The sequence below is a fragment of the Hyperolius riggenbachi genome, chromosome 4 (assembly GCF_040937935.1).
Source record: "Hyperolius riggenbachi isolate aHypRig1 chromosome 4, aHypRig1.pri, whole genome shotgun sequence".
NCBI lineage: Eukaryota > Metazoa > Chordata > Amphibia > Anura > Hyperoliidae > Hyperolius > Hyperolius riggenbachi.
The window spans coordinates 311,385,766-311,406,252 of NC_090649.1; the positions used below are offsets into that span (position 1 = coordinate 311,385,766).

Below are 20,487 nucleotides of genomic sequence, written 5' to 3' on the forward strand. Positions count from 1 at the left end.
TAAAGGCATCACAGTGCCCAGCATGACACCACAGCACCCAGTATGCCCACATAGAGGCACCACAGTGCCTAGTATACCCCCGATTGATGTACCACAGCTCCTAGCACCCCCGCCATTGAGGCACCACAGCTGACCCTGCCTGGGGGACGTCCGGGGCACCCCAGAATAGATCCGGGGCACGTGCCACTGATCTTTGGGGCTAGCAATGCCCATATGAGGAGCCCCGGTTTAGACAATAGCTGACCCAAGATTTTGGTTTGGAACTACTTTACTATTTGCTTTCTTTATTTGACTTTAGTCCTAATATAAAAAATATCGGTACTTTCCCCAAGTGATTTATACAACTACCTGTTTTAAACCGAGAAGTGGAGATAAACTGTTAAAATTTCAGGGCCATTGCCATCTGTGGCCTTGACATACTTTTTCACATAGAAGACAAATGAATCCCTGAAGTCTGCATGATTCTTTGAAGGACAAAACAAGTTATTTTTACACATTTCAATTATTCATATGCAAAACAAAAACAGAAGTTGGAGCCTATATAGTTTTGTATTATTTATTTATAAGTACAGGTACCTGAATCAAAATTCAATAGAAAATGACTTTGCATAATCATACATCTATTTTCTGCTTGAAAAAGAAATTGGTCAGTCATATCGTGATACTAATTGTATACCGTGTGAATGAGTACAACTCAGGTCTGAGGTCTGAGCAAAATGGGAATGTGCAATATGGGATATTACAGCTAGCAGTTATTTAAAGCAATCCTAAAGCGAACAAAAATTATGATATAATGAATTGCATGTGCATTATGGATAATGAATGTTTGTAGCAAAGAAAAGAGTCTCTCCTTTTTATTTTCCATTGTATAGCTCTTTTTTTCTTTTCTATAACATTGCATCATTTTGTCGTATACAATTACTGTAGCCACCTTAATTTGGGCACAGGGAGAGCCGAAAGACAGCTCACCCTGCTGCCGCACAAATTCTGGGCAGCGCTAATTACTATTCCCCCTCAGAGTCGAGAAGTAATTTGGGGTCCAGATTCCAAAATTCAATGTACGCGGGGGGGGGGGGGCGGGCTATAGAATTGCTGCTACAGCCGCGCTGAACTCGCGCTACGTGGCTCGCTGTTTGCACCAAGAAGCCCGCTTTAATTCTGTCATATTTGCAGTTCACAAACCACACTCTGTATTTTAAACTATGAAACAAAGCTAATGATGCATAGATGACTGAAGTTTAACTCTTTCTGTACTTGAAAACAATGAGACTTTTCTTTGCTACTAATGTTCTACTTCTTAGCTGTACTACGCTTATAATTCATTATCTCATAAGTTTATTTTCGCTTCAGGTTTGCTTGAATCAAATGATGTTAGATACAGAAATGTGTTTACATAAATCCTCACATAGTAACTATAGACTTCAGTCAGAAACATCTGATCTGCAGGCTTGTTCAGGATTTATGACTAGAGATGGCTCGAACCTCAGATTTTGGGATTGCGGACGCGAACTTCTGCAAAAGTCCGTTAACTGGCGAACTCGGCGAACCGCAATAGACGTCAATGGGCAGGCGAACTTTAAAAACTACAAACACTGTTTCTGGCCACAAAAGTGATGGAAAAGATCTTTCAAGGGGTCTGACACCTGGAGGGGGGCATGGCGGAGTGGGATACACGCCAAAAGTACCGGGGAAAATTACAGAATTGACGCAGAGCAGGGTTATAATCTCTAAAGGACAGAAATCACATTGCATTCCTAAATTGGAGGCATAAAGTGCTTGAAAACATCTTGCATGTGTATACATGGATCAAGTAGTGTAAGTAGTGTACTGCTTCACACTGACAGACCAAACTCACTGTGTAATGCATGCAAACAGCTGTTTGTGTAGTGATGGCCGTGCTGGTGTGCGTGATGGCGGTTTTCCAGCCTATATGGTCGGGCTGAGGTAGGTCAATGACAACAGTGACTGTCCAGCTGATTTAATTTGGTCTGTCCACAATAAAAGCAACAACCTTATTATCTTGGGTGTGCCCCCCAACACACTCAAATAGGACATTGCTTCATTGCGATACACAAGCCCCTTCACCGTGGCAAGGTAACGATCACAAAGGGGAATTGACACATGCACATGCCTTTTGTTTTGTTGTTGCAGCCGCAGTGCAGTCAGAAAAATTAGGCATGTACACGCACCAGAAAAATTATTATTCTTTGTGGTAGCAGGCAGCCGCTGCTAGCAGTGGCCTTAAAAATTTAGGAATCCACCTAGAGTCCTGGACTCTGTTGGTGGTGGCGAAGAAGGCAGACAAGCGGCCTGCAGGCAGAGATGCTGTGTGGGGACTGACTCCAGGATCCATACCTCATGCATTTTAATAAAGGTGAGGTGCTAAACACTTTTTTGACCTAGGCGACTTCTCTTCTCAGTGACAATGCCTCCTGCTGCGCTGAAGGTCCTTTCTGACAGGACGCTTGAGGCGTTGCAAGCCAGAAGTTCGATGGCGAATTGTGACAGCTCTGGCCACAGGTCAAGCCTGCGCACCCAATAGTCCAGGGGTTCCTCGCTGCTCAGAGTGTCTATATCTGCACTTAAGGCCAGGTAGTCGGCTCCCTGCCAGTCGAAGTGTTGTTGGAGGGTGGATCCCAAAAGGCTGAGGTTAGACGTTGGACTAAAGAAAGTCTGCATGTCCAACATCACCATCTGTTCGCTAGAGCATCCTGTCCTTGCCTGCGTGGACATGGGAGGAGGCGGAGGAAGAGGATTACTGGAACCTGTTTTCCATTGTACTGTGACATCACCCTTAAACGCACTGTAAAGCATACTTGCCAGCTTGTTCTGCAAGTACTGCATCCTTTGTGCCTTCTAGTAATTTGGTAACATCTCTGACACTTTGTGCTCATACCGAGGGTCTAGTATCATTGCCACCCAGTACAGGTCATTCCCCTTGAGTTTTTCTATATGGGGTCCCTCAACAGGCTGTACAGCATGAAAGACCCCATCTGCACAAAGTTGGATGCCGACCTACTAGTCATCTCCTATTGCCCTTCCTAAGTGATATCAGGTAGGCTCTCCTCCTCCCCCCCAGCCACGAACAATACCACAGGAAAGGTGAGCAGCAGAAGCCCTCTGCGACGCCTGCTGCGGACGTTCTTTCGCCTCCTCCTCAAAGCCACCTTCCTCCTTTGACTACTCTTCCCCAGACGACTCCTCCTTCTCCCCCTCCTCTGTGATGCTGCAGGTGTCGATGACAAATCTTGTTCTGGTGATGGTTCAAACAACTCTTCCTCCTCTTCCTGTTCACACTCCTGTACAGCTTGATCCACCACTCTATGCACGGCACGCTCAAGGAAGAAAGCGTATGGGATCAGGTCGCTGATGGCACCTTCACTATGACTCACCAAGTTTGTCACCTCCTCAAACGGACGCATGAGCCTGCAGGCATTACGCATGGGTGTCCAGTACCTCGGCCAGAAAATCTCCAGCTCCCCAAAGCCTGACCTTAGTTGTACAGAAATTTGTTGATGGCTTTCTTCTGTTATAGCAGGCGGTCAAACAAGAGGAGCGTTGGTATCTTCCATTGTGGTATCCCAATCGACACAAATTTTCAGAAGGCTGCAGAGTCCACCAGCTTGTATGGTAACAGCTGGCGGGCTAACAGTTCAACCAGGCCAGCTGTCAGACGCCGGGCAAGGGGGTGACTGGCAGACATCGGCTTCTTCCGCTCAAAGACTTCCTTAATGGACACCTGGCTCCTGTGGGCAAAGGAGCAGGAACTGCTCAAGGTGAGAGGTGGAGTGGAGGAAGGTGGCTGTGAAGGTGCAAGGGCAGCAGAGGATAAAGTGGCTGAAGATGCTGCACCTGGAGGAGGAAGAGGGTGGGTTTGGGTTTGCGTGCTGCTTTTCCTCACGCTCTCATCCCATTGGTGTTTGTGCTTCTTGATCAAGTGCCTTTGTAAGGCTGATGTTCCTAGGTGGATATTGCTTTTTCCACGACTCAATTTTTGGTAGCAGATAGTACAGATGGCATTGCAGTAATCTGAGGCAGAGACACAAAAATAACTCCACACTGGTGAGCTGTGGGTTGACAGCATTGTGGTGGTGGCAGCATCTGACGTTGAAGGGCGTGCTGGCAGGCTGTCCCTAGGTGGCGATACATGGCTGCGGACACTGCCATGAGCTGTTTGCAACGTGCTCCCCCTGCTTCTTACAGCAACTCATCTCCTCCTCTCTGACATCCCCTCTGAACTGTCCCCTGTTCATCTCGTCTATTTGGAACCCATGTGAGATCCATATTAGGATCATCATCATCCTCCTCCACAGCTTTGCTTGTATCAGACACCTCCAAAACTGCACCAACAACAGGTACTTCATCATCCTCACACCTTACATCCATAGTGACGCCTAACTCAGACATATGAGGTGGTGTAACTTCCTCAGCACCTTCAACTTGTAAGAATAATGGTTGTGAATGAGTTAATTCCCCACAATCATGTGAGAATAACTCCTGCGGCATCTGATGTGGAGCGGCTGTGGTGCTAGTAGTAGCGGTGGTGGCTGCCGGCTGAGCGTTAAGTGGTGTGCCCGCATCAGAGCAGGAGGAGGAAGATATGTCACGGTTCAATGCGGAAGCTGAGGAAGATGAGGTGTTATGAAATCCACTATGTCTGCAGAATCTTGGGAGTTGAGGGTGCGTGCCTTCCAAACACTGTACTTTGGTCGAGGGTCGCACGAAATCATGTCAGCACCACCTCGAACAGACCTGCCGGGTGGCCTGCCCCTGTCTCTGTTTGTTATTTTTTCCATATTGGGGGGGGGAGGGAGTATGCAGTAGTACTAACAATATTCAATAGTGGTAGACCGTGTGTGTAATCACAAAGAGGCACTCAATCAGTGTCGAATACACAGCAGCTGTGCGTGTCTGTGTATCACTGGGCTGTGTACTTTACCACACAGAGAGAGATATCCTATATAGTACTTTCAATCACAAATACAGTTGCAAGCTAAGCACTGCTTATGATAGACCGTGTGCTGGCTTGCTTGCAATAGTATAGTAGAACTACAAGGGCCAGCAACTGACTGGCCTGTATGCAGTGTGTAACCCACACAGATATCAATAACAGATACAGTTGGAAGCTAAGCACAGCTTATGATGATAGACAGTGTGCTGGCTTGTAATAGATAGAAGACTATAGTAGAACTGCAAAGCCCAGCAATGCCTGTGGCCTGGCCTGTATGCAGTGTCTGTCTCTCTCACACACACACACACACACACACACACACACACACACACACACACACACACACACACAAACAAAAAAATAGACTATGAGCCCTCAAAAGGGTTTTTGTTTTGGGGTGGTTTCAGCAATACAGAACATACTAGCTAACTGTCACTGTCTCTCTGTGGGCTGTATGCAGTGTCACCCACAAAGGGAGCTATGGTATAGTATTTTCAATTATAGATACAGTGGAAAGGTATGCACTGGTATAATAGAGTGTGCTGTCACACAGGTACAGAGGAAAGGTATGCACTGGTATAATAGAGGGCTAGTGCACACCAAAAACCGCTAGCAGATCCGCAAAATGCTAGCAGATTTTGAAACGCTTTTTTTTATTTTTCTATGGCGTTTTGCTAGCGTTTTGCGGATTGCTGCTGCGGTTTTCAGTATAGTAGATTTCATATATTGTTACAGTAAAGCTGTTACTGAACAGCTTCTGTAACAAAAACGCCTGCAAAACCGCTCTGAACAGGCGTTTTTCAGAGCGGTTTGCGTTTTTCCTATACTTAACATTGAGGCAGAAACGCATCCACAATCCAAAAAATGCCTCACCCAGGCATTTTTCGTTTCTGCAAAACGCAGCCTGCTCCGGTGTGCACCACCCCATTGACATACATTGACCAAGCGGATCCGCAGCCGCAAGCGGATCTGAAAACGCCCAAAAAGCCGCTCGGTGTGCACCAGCCCAGAGTGTGCTGTCACACGGGTACAGAGGAAAGGTATGCTCTGGTATAATACAGTGTGCTGCCAGTGTGGGACTACAAATCCCAGCTGGCCTGGCTGGCGACTGTCTGTGTGCTCTATCTATACAGTGTCACCCACAAAGACAGGTATGCTTTAGTAAGTTAAATCATAAATGCAGTGAAAAGATATGCAATGGTATGGTAATTCAGTGTGTTGCCGGTGTGGGGCTACAAATCCCAGCTGGCCGGGCTGGCAACTGTCTGTGGGCTCTATCTATGCAGTGTCACCCACAAAGACAGGTATGCTTTAGTAAGTTAAATTACAAATGCAGTGAAAAGATATGCAATTGTATGGTAATACAGTGTGCTGCCAGTGTGGGACTACAAATACCAGCAGGCCGGGTTGGCAACTATCTGTGGGTTCTATCTATGCAGTGTCACCCACAAAGACAGCTATGCTTTAGTAAGTTAAATCACAAATGTCAACAAATTAATTATGGTGAACAAGTTAATGATTTGTGCATATACTCCAATGGAGGAGAAACAAGGTACCAATAAACTTAAAGGAATACTATCGATTCACATATTTTTTTCAATTGACACAGGAATTGTTTGGGAAGTGCTGCTAAGTACTGGTGTATACATTTTAGTAGCAACTTCTTTGTTTACGGTTAGCAAAATACATTCAAAGTTTACTGACGCCAAAACTGACGGCTGACTGAGCCATGAGGAGAGGGGAAATTCCCCTCACACTTGATCAGTTAACTCTATGTGTAACTCTGTGTGTGACAGAGAGAGACAGGACACAGGAGCTGCAGCTGTTGAGAGCTCTGTTTCTGACTGAAGTGTCTGAAGAGAGCAGAGGAAATGTAACTGTTTTTGCTTTCAGAGTTTGATGTTTGATATTTGCTTTCTGTAGTCTGATATGCAACTCTGGCTCTGCACTGAAGCAGACACCCCTTCTGCAATTGATTTGTCCCAATATAGCTAAATCCTACCCTCAATAAATTACAGTTTTTGCCACTGATATTTACTATGAAAAGTAGAAAAATGTTTACACAGCCTCTTAGACATTATTTGTACACTGTCATTTTAGAACACTTGGTTATCGATAGTATTCCTTTAATCAAAAACACTAGAGAACCTGTTTCTCACAATACATAACAAAATGTATTAAATAACAAGATAGCACAATCACCTCAATAATCAACCCCCTCCCCCCTAAAAACAATTGCCAATGTGGATTGGAGCGCTCCCCATGCACACCACACACACACAATCGTATGGCCAGATCGTAAGTCTATGCAAACAGCAGCTGTCAGTTTACTCCTGCAATGAAAACAGGCCTCCCTAAGTAAATAGTAATGGAAGCTTCCACATCAACTCTCCAAAGGTGCCTTATTTCTTCATATACAGTATCAAAGTTCCATAGCTGAACAACACTCTGCTTCCTTACAGCTTCGTTTATTAAACCTTCTTAGGCTGATAGGAATGAGACACTGCACAGTCCGCTTTGGTTTGTAATCACTGACGCTGCAATGCAGCACTCACCACCTCTTGTTACTTTGCCTCACCACCGCACTTCCAGGCTTGTGTTCGCGGCGTCCCGCGATACACGCTGCCATCACTTGTTTAGTTCCGGGTGCGCTCTCACAGATCTTCTCTGGCCGGCCAGATAGTAGTGTGGTATGTTAGTGGAGGAACGCTTGGCTCACGCGCTCTCGCTCCGGCGGCATAGCCATGCCTGCAGGCCGGAGCGAGAGCGCGTGAGATAATACTGAGAATATTGGTAATATAATCTCACTAATATAAATGCGAAAGTTTGGATGTTTTGTTACTCAATCACGCAACAATAGCTGAAAGGATTTGAATGAAATTTGGCACACACATAGTACATTACCTGGAATAACTTATAGGATACTTTTTATCCTCATAACCAAAACTTTGGTGGAAAACAAATACAAATTTAACTGGAAAAATGTAAACTGCAGCCATTCTTACATTGTTTATGGTAGGGTTCTCAAACTTTGCACAGCTGGTCACTGGGTGATTGGGATTAATATTCAGAAAAGTGGGTGGGGCCTACAAAAGCCAATCAAAATTCACCTATTGATTTTCAAGGGGAATATTTAATTCCTGCCATTCTTGCAATGTTAATGGCACAAGCCTCAAACCCAGTACAATTGGTCATTGGGTGACTGGGAATCAAATTCAGAAAAGGGAGTGGAGCCACAAACAGCTAATCAGATTTGTTTCATTTCAACGAAAATTATTGATGCCAAAGACCACAAAGCTCACAAACTTGTTCTTTGAATAATTGAGTAATTGTGTGTTTGGGTTAGAAAAAGTGGGTGCAGCCAACACCAGCCAAATACATACCTGGGCAACGCTGGGTCATCAGTGGGCAGAGACAAATACAATTTTCACTTGAAAATGTAAACTGCAGCCATTCTTACACTGGCAGGGTTCTCAAACTTTGCACAGTTGGTCACTGGGTGACTGGGATGGATTAATGTTCAGAAAAGCGAGTGGAGTCAATCAAAATTCTCTGATTGTCTTTCAAGGGGAATATTTAATTGCTTCCATTCTTGCACTGTTAATGGCACTAGCTTTAAACCTTGTACAGTTGGTCATTTGGTGACTGGGGTTCAAATTCAGAAAAGGGGGTGGAGCCACAAAAAGCCAATCAGATTTGTTTCATTTCAATGCAAATTACTGATGACAAAGACTGCGAAGTTCACAAACTTGGTAATTGAGTAATTGTGTGTTAGGGTTAGAAAAAGTGGGCAAAGCCAACACCAGCCAAATACATACCCGGGCAACGCTGGGTCATCGGTGGGCAGAGACAAACACAAATTTCACTGGGAAGATGTAAATTGCAGCCATTCTTACACTGTTTATGGTAGGGTTCTCAAACTTTGCACAGTTGGCCACTGGGTGACTGGGATTATATTCAGAAAAGTGGGTGGAGCCTACAAAAGGCAATCAAAATTCACCTATTGATTTTCAAGGGGAATATTTAATTCCTGCCATTCTTGCAATGTTAATGGAACAAGCCTCAAACCTGGTACAGTTGGTCATTGGGTGACTGGGGATCAAATTCAGAAAAGGGGGTGGGGCCAATCAGATTTATTTCATTTCAATGCAAATTATTGGTGCCAAACACTACAAAGCTCGCAAACTAAGTCATTGAGTAATTAAGTAATTGTGTGTTAGGGTTAGAAAAAGTGGGCAGAGCCAACACCGGCCAAGTACATACCCGGGCAATGCCAGGCCATCAGCTAGTATTAAATATATCCTTGTTCAGTTAGCGACAGTTTTTTTTTTTTTTTTTTTAGTTTTTTTTCCCCAGCAGTAATCTAACCCTTCCCATCCCTGTCCTCTAACACTAAGGACCCATTTCCACTATGAATTGATGCTCGTGCGGCTACCTAGTCGCATCGCATCACTTCTGCTGTTGTTCGCATCATGGAGGTATGTATGGAGGGGATGGCAGGCGGATGCAGCTGTGTGAGAATCTGCAACATGCTGCAGATTATCGGATCGCTCCGCATGCAATGGAAACTGTTCCATTGCCGTACATTGGTTTCAGGCCACCCGCGGTGCGATCCGGCTATGTGACCACATTGCACCGCATGTAATGGAAATGGGCCTTAACCCTATAACCAAAACATCTGACGCTAACCGAAACATGAAACAAGGGTCCTTTCACATTGTATCAGTTACATTGCAGAAGCATTCTGCATGTCAACTAAAATACGATTCAACAATTCTATGAGGCCTGTTCACATCTCTGCATTGTAACAGATCACATTAATCGAACTCGCTGCATGCAGGCTTTGAATTAACATGTTTGTCTAGTCTCCATTGCAGTTCACACACAGCACCTACAGTGTGAAACCAGTCTAACTGAAACACCTAACATGCTCGGTGCTCTACTCTTTGTACATAAGCCTTTACACACGTTTTTCTGATTACAGCAGTTTAGTGACTACCCCAATATAACTGAAGCACCATTCTGTTGGGCATGGACCAGGCTTGTACCCCATCAAAATTTGCAATTATTTTGGATAAAGTGAAAGTGGGAAGTTTAAAACTTCTTGCGCATTTAATTTATTGCTGTCTGTGTCCCCATCAGCGGGATTTACTCTATTTTCACTCTTCCCTACTTTACTAAAAACTGTTTTTAGAAATGTCTTGGTCATTCCACCCTATGCCTTGTTCTTGGTGTCCCCTGTGCTGGGACAGGAAGTCAGCCCTGTACTAGGGCAGGAAGTAAGGATAAGGCCTCGAAAATTAACACAGATTGCAATAAATAGTGATAAATGTTCTTATCCTTACCCGGTAAATCCAAAACTAGAAACATGCAAGTTTTGATTGGAATTTCCTTTAAAATTTTAATTTGTTAAAGCAAATAATTACAATATATTTTAGAAAAGAAAAGGTGTATTTAATACTGTGAACAAAATCTTTCTTCTCTGCTATATTACATTTATTGAAAGTACCTGTTGCAATGGATAGTTAACACAAACTGCTGGCTCAACGCTCCCCTTTCTTTACCCAACAGTCACAAATTAGTCCTCATGTAGTCATGTGGTAATCACTATGGGGGCAGGTTCAGCTGCAATTTCCACTGCAGTCAGGCCTTGCTAGTGACTAGTAAGCAGAAAAGAATTAAGACAAAATGGGGCCGTAAACAAGATAGCAGTTTTTGTCCACTGTTGATGGTCACCTGGCTTTTTTTTTGTTAGATTTGGTGGGGGCTAGCATTCGCCAGGCCCCTAGCCTCTCTCCAGGCCCAAGGCAGCTGCCTAGGTTTGCTTTGTGGATGATCCAGCTCTTCTAGTAAGTCTATCCATAGGTGACCCCCCGCAAATTGCCATCACAGAGGGCCCAGAGTCTAAGGGGGTCTGCTCCTTTACTTAAAATGCAGCAGAGTGTATACATTACCTGTGTCCGGAGACAGGACAGGTCTTCCTCACTCCCCATAAAGAGTCACCTTACTGCTCCAGATGCATGTCACATGACATGCAGAGGCTGAAGCGGCAAGGAGACAGGTACACAGTGCTGCGCTGCACTGCACATGAGTGAGGAGGACCTGCCTCGCCGCTGGAGGAAGGTAATGCATAAGGCTGCTCTACTGCTCTGCCAGGGGGGTATGTGGGGGGAGAAGAGGGCTAATGGGTACCTATATAGTTATTTCTTAGGGCGCAGGGTCTTGCCATTAAACCTTATTCTGCTGCTACTGCATAACTTCCTGCAGTTGATTTAATATAATTACATAATTAACCATAACAATCTTGAAATGCAAGTCCTGCCAAGCAAACTGATAACATGTAAGATGATGACACACAAAAAAAACGGTAAAGGTGACCATACATCAGGCGACTTGGCCAATTTGATTATTATAACCAAATCAGATGAAAATCTGTGCCACCAAGTGCATGCCTGACCGAGAATGCGACCAATTTCGGGACGAAAATTGGTTGCATTCTCAATCGCGCATGCTGCAAGATGTTGCTCGATCAGGTGCACGGTGGTAACGGCGTGCAATTTTCCGACAATCGACGAACGCGGTGAAACCCCTGACGCTGTCTTTCCTAATTTAACTGTCCCCCTGGTGCCCTGTGTAAAGTATATACATTGCCTGTCCACAGCCTGCACTAGTCCCCCTGCTCCTCCAGAAGCATTCCCCTCTCCAAACGCGCACGCCCCACTTGGTTTCCTAGTAAGGGCGAACGTGACGTCACACACACACCCTTACTAGGAAACCAAGTGGGGTGCGCGTGTATGCCGACATGGATCCCGGAAGCCTGCGAGGGACAAGCGGAGGCCGCGGAGAGGTAATGTATACACTTTATTCGGGGGCATTTACATTAGGGGGACATTTACATTAGGGAGGTACAGCGCCTGGGCGGCCATGCGACGTATGCGGCGCACAAGGCCGATTCCCGAGAGATTTCATGCTGAAATTGATCGGGAATCAGCCTGTGGTGTATGAGCAGCTGACAGATCTCTCTTATCAGATTCGATAAGAGAGAGATTTGTCTCTTGATCGAATCTGCCCATACATCGCTAGATGCATGGCTACCATTAGTGACCAGAAATATAGGTTTGTGACTACAGAATAGGCACAAGAATAATGTTGGATTACAATGAGTTAAACCTTTTCTTTAAGGAATATTGTTTGCACTGGTATTACATGACTCTACTTTTTGCAGTCTGCGCGTAATCATATCTTCCAAATAGCGAGAACCTTTTATAGGCTAAAAGCTTTCCACAGATTTATCATTAACATCTAAATGCTAATGGTTCTAAATAATTCAGCATGTCACTTAGCCCATGTCCTTGCTGCCTCTGACCTTTATTGCTCCTCCCTGTACAACACTTCACTGTTTACATCAATGGTTCACATGCTATGAGGGGAAAAATACACAGAGTTTTATTGTATCTCTCTTGCACTGGGTGATTGTTACAGCATCTCATTTACTCCACAATCTAAATGTAGAAGGTTATCTGTTCAGAATTAGACCATGTGCTGGCAAATTCTCCTTTAATAATCCTTCTACAGAGAATCATCCAATCAGAGCTCTGCCCTTCCCTGATACCTGATGCCAGCTCTCTGGTAATGTAGGCCACCGTAACAAATCCAGAGAGATTGAGTTGGGCTGATAGTGTAGTCTGGCCACACTTTTTCTCCACTGTTGTTAATAACATAAGGTAACTTATACCAATGATCATTAGCTTTCAGGCCTCCAGCTTTGACAGGGCAGGCAAAGAGAGGGATTGTGGGAAAGTCGGCATCTTGGAGACTGGAATTTAGGCAACAGCCACAGCTTTATTTAAAAGAATGCGGTGGCTCTTGGACAGCAGCTGGAGTAAATTTGGACATGCAGGCAGGGGCAGCTATGAGTGGATGACAAGTGAACCTGGATTACCCCTCGACGAAACAAAACTGCAGGTAGGTAAATAACTTCATCAGTGGTTAATCAAACAATAACATTTGATGTAATAAATATGTCTAAATACATAGAGGGCAGATATAACTGATTGATATTCTAAGAACTAGATTAGCAACATGTGAAATTAGTGGTTATGTACTTTGTTATTGATTTCATAAACAATAATATAAAATCTCAGTTATTGTATCATCTGGATGGATGTCTTGCTAAAAGGGGTTAATGTGCAAAGATGAAAACATTGAAAAAGTTGGTTGCAGAATACATGACTGAAATATAGTTAAAGGAAAAAGGCTAAAGAAATGTTGCTGGAATCATAAGACTTTATGCATAATTAATAGTTTGACATTTGTGTGACTTTTTTGGTGTGACTATTTGGTGTGCCCTTTCTGTTTATTATGAAGGGTTATATTTACTAAACATAGTCAAAGCTTGTTTTTGTTATTTATTGTTGCATTGCACTACACACTATATATAAAGGAACTGTGTGCAAGAAGCTGAATTTGCGCTGCATGTCCAAAAATAGCAACTACAAAGCAGTGCAGGATAAAAAGCTTGACACGGTATTAAGATTTGAAGATCAGCATTTTAAAGGCATGCATAAATGTGGTCATGGTAAACAGGCATTTATACGTGAGTGAAGGATGCACTTGTTTAGCTGGATAGTTGTTAGAGGATATTCAGCACTGCGGACTGTCATTAAGGATTAATGCATGAACCTATATTCCATTACTATGTACCATACGACTTTCCGTAGGAGTAATAATAATGAGCAGATCACATTTGTTGGGTTAGTACTTCATAGAGGAGTTGGTGGATAATTTAATAATTAAAAAAATAAGCTGACTTACATTTTGGTTGCAGTTAATTGAGTGAGGTCTTGACTGCTTATCCATAATGTACTAATGGGTAGAATTTAAGTTAATAACAGGAAATAGCTGGGTTGATATGGTGAGTAAAAGAGCTGATTAAATGGCTAGATTGTGCAAAACAAAACAAAAAAGTCTCTATCTCTCAACAACGATTTAACCTAATAATAATAATAATAATAATAATAATAATAATAATATCACTAACAATGCAAATTAAGAATTAAAAAAAAATACTAGAAATATGTCAGAAATAATTGGAGTTTAGTCACTATAGATTATTTTACCAAATATGTTGATACATTTGTAGATAAATGGAAAACAAATTAAAGTGTATCACCTGATTTAAGTAAATGGACCAAAATAGTAATTTACATTATTAAAACAATCCGTGCCGTGTCAAGCCATTTATACTGTTTACATTGTTGTCTACAGTATACTGCTTTACACAATAACCTTTCAAAATTTTTTTTTTTATTAAATCACATTTTAAATGGCACAAATCAAAAAATAAATACTTGATTGTGTTTATTAATACACATATTTTGCTGTTTACTATACTTATAGTCATTACAATAGCAGTAATGTTAATATATCCAACAATGAGCTGTAAGTCTGAATGGTGACTTATTGATTCATCAGGATAGTGTTGCATAGTCTCATTTGTACACTGCTGCAAAATATACAGTATACTGTATATATAATCTGATATATGTTCATAATGTTTTCTAGACTATAATCTAATAGTGTTGTCACCGCAATACATAGAAAACATGCCTCTTGCAACTCGTATTATAGACAATAACAGGAAATAATCAGGAGATGTGGCAGACAGCATAACCAGGCATATTTTTATCTTTCCGTGGTGTATTAGCAGAACTGATAGGAATATCAGCCAATATTGTATGTCCTGTCTCTTACAATGACATTTTAAAAGCAGAACAATCTGATAGACTGGAAAAAAAAATATAAACAGTCAAACGCAATGTGAAAAAAAAAAAATAAGTTTCAGGAAATTCTTTAAGCACAAAAAAAATGCATTTAATCTAGCTCTTTAGACTTTTTATACCATTCAACAAGCTTTCCTCATAGTATTCCCTAGCGCCTGTGCTTAGCCTCCCTTTTCTTTTGTATTATCTCTGTGGCTACATGGAAAACTGCCAAGCTGGTGAAGCAGGGAGTACATAAAGTGTACGCAAGTATCTGGCCCCTGTACTAGGCTTTGTTTCAGGACAGAAGGGAATGCGGTAATGTGATGGCACCAGCACTGTCATTTAATGACAAACTTGGGGTAATTGGATGAAACTTGTCGCAAAGTTAAAGCGCTATTTGCATAACCATTCCAAGGCTATGATCTTGGCCTAGTGGGGTTTCGAATTATAGAAACTAGGTTGTCTCAAATTACCAATCCATATATAATGACTGTTACATTTGAAAAATTCCCTTCATGGGATGGACCTTTTAAGGTAATGCTACAACACGCTGCTGTCATTTAGCAGCTGAGAGAAAGCCAGATCAGGTTCAATGGAAGATGCTCCAGACTAGCTAGCCAGTAGATAAGGAGCATGCCTATAGATTAGGTAGCTTTGAAAAGACAGTGTAATGATCACATATGTTCTCAATACATTTTTCTCCTCTGCCCATCTTCCCACAAGACCCCTGAAAACTGTGCCTATTAACAGTTTGGTTATTGCAAGAGACCTTAACCACTTGATGACCCAGTCTTTACCCCCTTAAGGACCAGCGCTGATTTAGTAGATCTGTGCTGGGTGGGCTCTACAGCCCCCAGCACAGATCAAACACCAGACAGAGCGACCAGATCACCCCCCTTTTTTCCCCACTAGGGGGATGATGTGCTGGGGGGGTCTGATCGCTCCTGCCTGCGTGTGGCTGACGGGGGGGGGGCACCTCAAAGCCCCCTCCACCGCAGGATTCCCCCTCTCCCTCTCCTCCCTCCCTTCCCCGGAGATCGGAGGCTGCACAGGAACGGATCTGTCCTGTGCAGCCTCTAACAGGCTCCTGCCTGTCATGTGACAGCGATCCCCGGCCGCTGATTGGCCGGGGATCGCTGATCTGGTACAACGCTGCTACGGTTAGCAGCGTTGTACAAATGTAAACAAAGCGGATTATTTCTGCTTATGTTTACATTTAGCCTGCGAGCCGCAATCGGCTGCCCGCAGGCTATTCACGGAGCCCCCCGCCGTGAAATGACAGGAAACAGCTGCTCACGCGAGCGGCTGCTTCCTGATTAATTAGCCTGCAGCCGGCGATGCAGATCTGTGTCGCTGGTCCTGCAGATGCCACTTTGCCGACGCGCGTTATGAGTGCGCGGTCGGCAAGTGGTTAAAGATGAAAGAGACCACTGGGGTATATATAAGCAGTGATATCTATCAGCAGTATATTATTTTTTTTTTTTATTATTATTATTGATCTATAAAGCACTGATATAATCTGTGGTGCTGTACAAAGTAAGAAACAAACATGCGGTACAAAACAACACAGAACTGGTAATTACAGTGACAAAAGTGACATGATGAATAAACTATATAACAAGATAAAGGGGAAACAGGGAAGATAAAATATGTTAAAAACAAATAAAATGAAAAAAAGTGAGGTGGCTTACCTCAATGAAGACAAATTCACGTATAAAGAGAATTTTATTGCACTGGCAAGCGCGTTTCGTGGGTGCATACCCACTTCCTCAGGAAGTGGGTATGCACCCATGAAATGCGTTGCCAGTGCAATAAAATTCTATAAACGTATTTTATCTTCTCTGGGTGCCTCTTTCCCCTTTATCCTGTGCCTTCTCCCTCCTTTTGGAGGGGGATCAACCCTCTTGGACCAATTTAGGTAATTTGAGGATTGCTTTTTATCAAGAGTGCAACCATCACCAGCTCTGTCTGGTCACCCGAGTGGAGTTGGGGTTATACACCTCCACCTGCTTCTAGTGGTCGGTTGCCCTTCTGTAACCCACCTTTGTGAGTATTTTACATACTTCTGGTACTGTGACATACTGCACCATTTGGGCTCCTGTTGTCTCTGTTTTCTTTCTGCAGGGTGCAATTTTTATTATTTCTACTTTTTGTCCAAAATCTTTAACAAATTTCATTCTGAAGGGCGCCATGTTTGAAGCCATCTGGGAATTCTCCTGCCTGTGTGGAAAGTTTAATCCCAGCACTACAATCTTAATACCTATTTTTCTAGCCCCAGACTGTTATTACAGTATTACTCTTTCTTTGTGCCAAGATAATTCTGCAGACGTGTAGACTCTGCTGTAATGTGTAAACACAGAATAATAAAGCAATGTCATGAAAATGAAAGTTCAGAGCACATTGTTGCAAGGGCATAACTACAAATCATGGGGCCCACCAGCATCATTTTGATGAGGCCGATCCAATGGTCACACCCTTTCCCTTGCCTCTCCTTGATGACCCTCACAGCCTGGGGCCCATCTTGCAAGGGTCATAACACAAGTGTGAACATCAGAATCTTCACACCCATAACGTGTAGCCACAAAACACCTGATGTAAAGGACTGACACAGCTCTGATCCAGTTCTTTATCATGCCTGAAGAGGAAGCTTGCAACAGAACTATGTACAGATAGTCAACAAGGCTGGATTTATTCTTTTGGTGCCCCTAGGCCAAGTATGTTGTGGCTCCCATGTGCAGCAGTACCCCTCCCATTCCATGTGCAGCCCCCTCTTCCATATGTATCCATGCATTTAGTGTAGTCCCTCTCTTTCATGCACAGCTCCCTTGGGCATCAGTTTTCCCTTCTCCATGTGTTGCTATTATTAAACATTACTTTTGCACTTCAGTTTAAAGAGGAACTGCCTCGAAAATCTTAAAATTTGAAAATGAGCCATAACTTACTTTTCTCCTATGTTGCTGTCACTTACAGTAAGTAGTAGAAATCTGTCATTACCGACAGATTTTGGACTAGCCCATCTTCTCATAGAGGGGTTCTCGGGGTTTTTATTTATTTTTTAACCCTCCTCTTATGTTAGCTTTCTGTTACTATCCATGATGTTAACGGGTCGGTTTTGACCCGTGTCTTAAATCAGCCATAAAATACCCTCTGAACAAATATTTATCATCCAATTTGTTTCTTACCTCTTGGTTACCTTGTTAGGCTTCTTTATCCTTGAAAAGATTGGTTTTATTTTATTTATTGGTTTTATATTAATTTATTTTTGGTGTGACCCCTTTAACCTTTCTTTTGATAGCATACTTCTCATTTTCAAATTTAAAAAATGGTAAAATAAACCTAAATAGAATATTATAAGTAAATAAAAGGTTGTTATGTCACCAGAATGTTGCTGAGGAGTATTTGAACACATCTCTTAAATATTTTTTTTATATTTTTATTTTAATAACACTAACTATAATAACATTGATGGTGTTAGGGTCAATTTTGACCCATATATATTTACTTCAAGAATATAGCCAAAAGTCTTTTTTTTTTTTTTTTTTTACATAAAACATTCATAAACAATGAAAAGCAAGTAATAATACAAAATGTAGACTTGGAAGGTCAAACACACAATCAAGCAAGGCAAACCAATAGAAATCAAGTACTAGTTTCAAAGCATCTTTGTGCAAGAACTTGCATGTGTTTGTGTGGGTGTTTTTAGATGCATGTGTGGCAAAAGCTGACACTTTTAGCATGTTCTTTGCAGATATATTTTTTACAGTGGAAGCATAATGTGTGTGTCTTTCTGTCCTTATTGCTGGGGCAGACATGACACCTCTTTCTTTTAGAATCAGATGGCATCACTGGAGTTGTGGCTGTGCTGGTTGATGTTGTGGCAAGGCTAGATGATGATGAGGATGCTGGCACTGATTCTCTTTGTGTTGTTGATGGTGTGGATGGAGTGCTTGATGAACTCTGCATCTGTCTGATCATGGCTGCAGCGATTGGATCTCGAGACACCCGTTTCCTTTGCTCAATGTGGGCCTTGACAAGGGAACTTCCTAGCTCCTCGAGAAATATTCTCCGCTTGTTATTCTTTTTTGTGTTCCAACCTGGGTGGATGTGGGTCCATAACACAAATGCATTGCATGCAGACACATCTAGGATGTTATAAAACACAACCATCGGCCATCCGCTGGTCATTCGCTGACAAGTATAGGTAGCAGTCAGCTTGTCCAGGTTGTCCACTCCCCCTTTGTTTTTATTGTAATGCAGGATAATTGTGGGCTTTTTGTCACTTCTTGATGACACAGCTGCATCTTTGTGAAAAGTGGACATAAGTATCACATTTTTATTTTTTTGGGACAATATGAAACAACAGTGGTGGTGTCTGTAAAAGCAAATTTTGAAGAAAGTGGAGCTCTGTCCTTCACTTGCAAAATTTCAGTGTGCAGCTCAGGTTTATTTTTTTTTATTGTGCCTACCATGGTAAGTTTCCTCCTGAGAAGTTCTTGTCCAAGGTCATAGCTGGTAAAAAAATTGTCACATGTGATATTGTGACCCCGCAGTCCAGTAGTCATATCAAGTCCTTGTTTTTTCTCAGGGATGCCACTTTCGGGTTTGCCGGGGTAAATTTGTAGGTTCCATGCATAGCTTGTTTTTGCATCACAGGCTGCCCAGATTTTTATGCCGTATTTGCCTGGCTTACTGGGCATATACTGCCGGAAGGGGCAATTTCCATGGAAAGGGATCAAACGTTCATCTACTGTTACCTGAGGCCCAGGGTGAAACATTAGTGGAAGGAGCTGAACCCATTTCTCCCAGACATCCCTTATGGGAGCAAGCTTGTCAGATTTTGCTCTAGTATCTCTGTTTTGGCACTTATTAGTGTTCTATAATCCTATATCATAACTGGGTCAGAATTGACCCTAACACCATAAACGTCATAATTTTCACCACAGTATTTTCTAATTTAGTTAAAAGGATTATTTTTCTATTACATTGTTTAAATAGAGGTTCCTGACAAAGTAAAAAAATATTGATGCAATAAATAAATTTATGTGATACTTATAGACATTCAAAGCCTGAAAACGGGTCGGTTCTGACCCTAACATAAGAGGAGGGTTAAAGCACTTACTGAATGGCAGTTTTTCCATCCAATTGCCAAAAAACTGTGCAGCGAGCAGGGAGGTTATGGCTCATTTTATAATGGGAGAAAAAGTGCTTCTTATTTGTATGTGTTTTCAATTTTAAGATTTTCGTGACAGTTCCTCTTTAAGCCATAAGTACAAACTGCACTTAATTTCTAGCCTAGAATCTGCACTTTGTGTTTCAATAAAGCCCAGATATTTCCTCTAAAGGGAATATCCGAGCAGGGGGAAAAAAATGACCATTTACTTACCTTGGGCTCCATGCAGCCTACATATCCCTTGCTGCAGCTCCGCTTCCAGCCCGGGGTCCATGCATCTAAACGTCCACGTCCTCAAAAGCGCCTGTGCGAGCGCCGCTGTCAATCATTCACATGTGGTGTGCCAGCGCAGTACACTCCACTCCACTTGCCAGTGATTGACAGCGGCGCTCACACAGGCACAGTAAAAGATGACCTCGCAAGGTCAGCCTCTGAACCGGCGGGGACCTGAGCCAACGGCTGGGAGTGGAGCTGCTGCAAAGGACATGTCGGCTGCAAGGGGCTGGAGGAAGCCCCGGGTAAGTAAATGTCATTTTTTTCCCCTACTCGGACATTCCCTTTAGGGACCTGGGCCTTTTGACCGCCCCCTCCCCCTCCCCCCT

The 20,487-nt window shown here is 42.9% G+C and overlaps 1 protein-coding gene across 2 annotated transcripts in view; it reads left to right on the forward strand.

Moving 5' to 3' along the window:
- Positions 1 to 12,613: 12,613 nt before the first annotated feature.
- SMIM28 (small integral membrane protein 28) overlaps positions 12,614 to 20,487 on the forward strand; it is a 36,435-nt gene continuing 28,561 nt past the window's right edge. For both annotated transcript variants that reach the window (XR_011031179.1, XM_068279497.1), the window contains exon 1: positions 12,614 to 12,916. Coding sequence is in view for 1 of the 2 variants with exons in the window: in XM_068279497.1 (XP_068135598.1) it covers positions 12,806 to 12,916 (111 nt within the window). In the remaining variant the exon portion in view is untranslated. The remainder of the gene's footprint in view (positions 12,917 to 20,487) is intronic.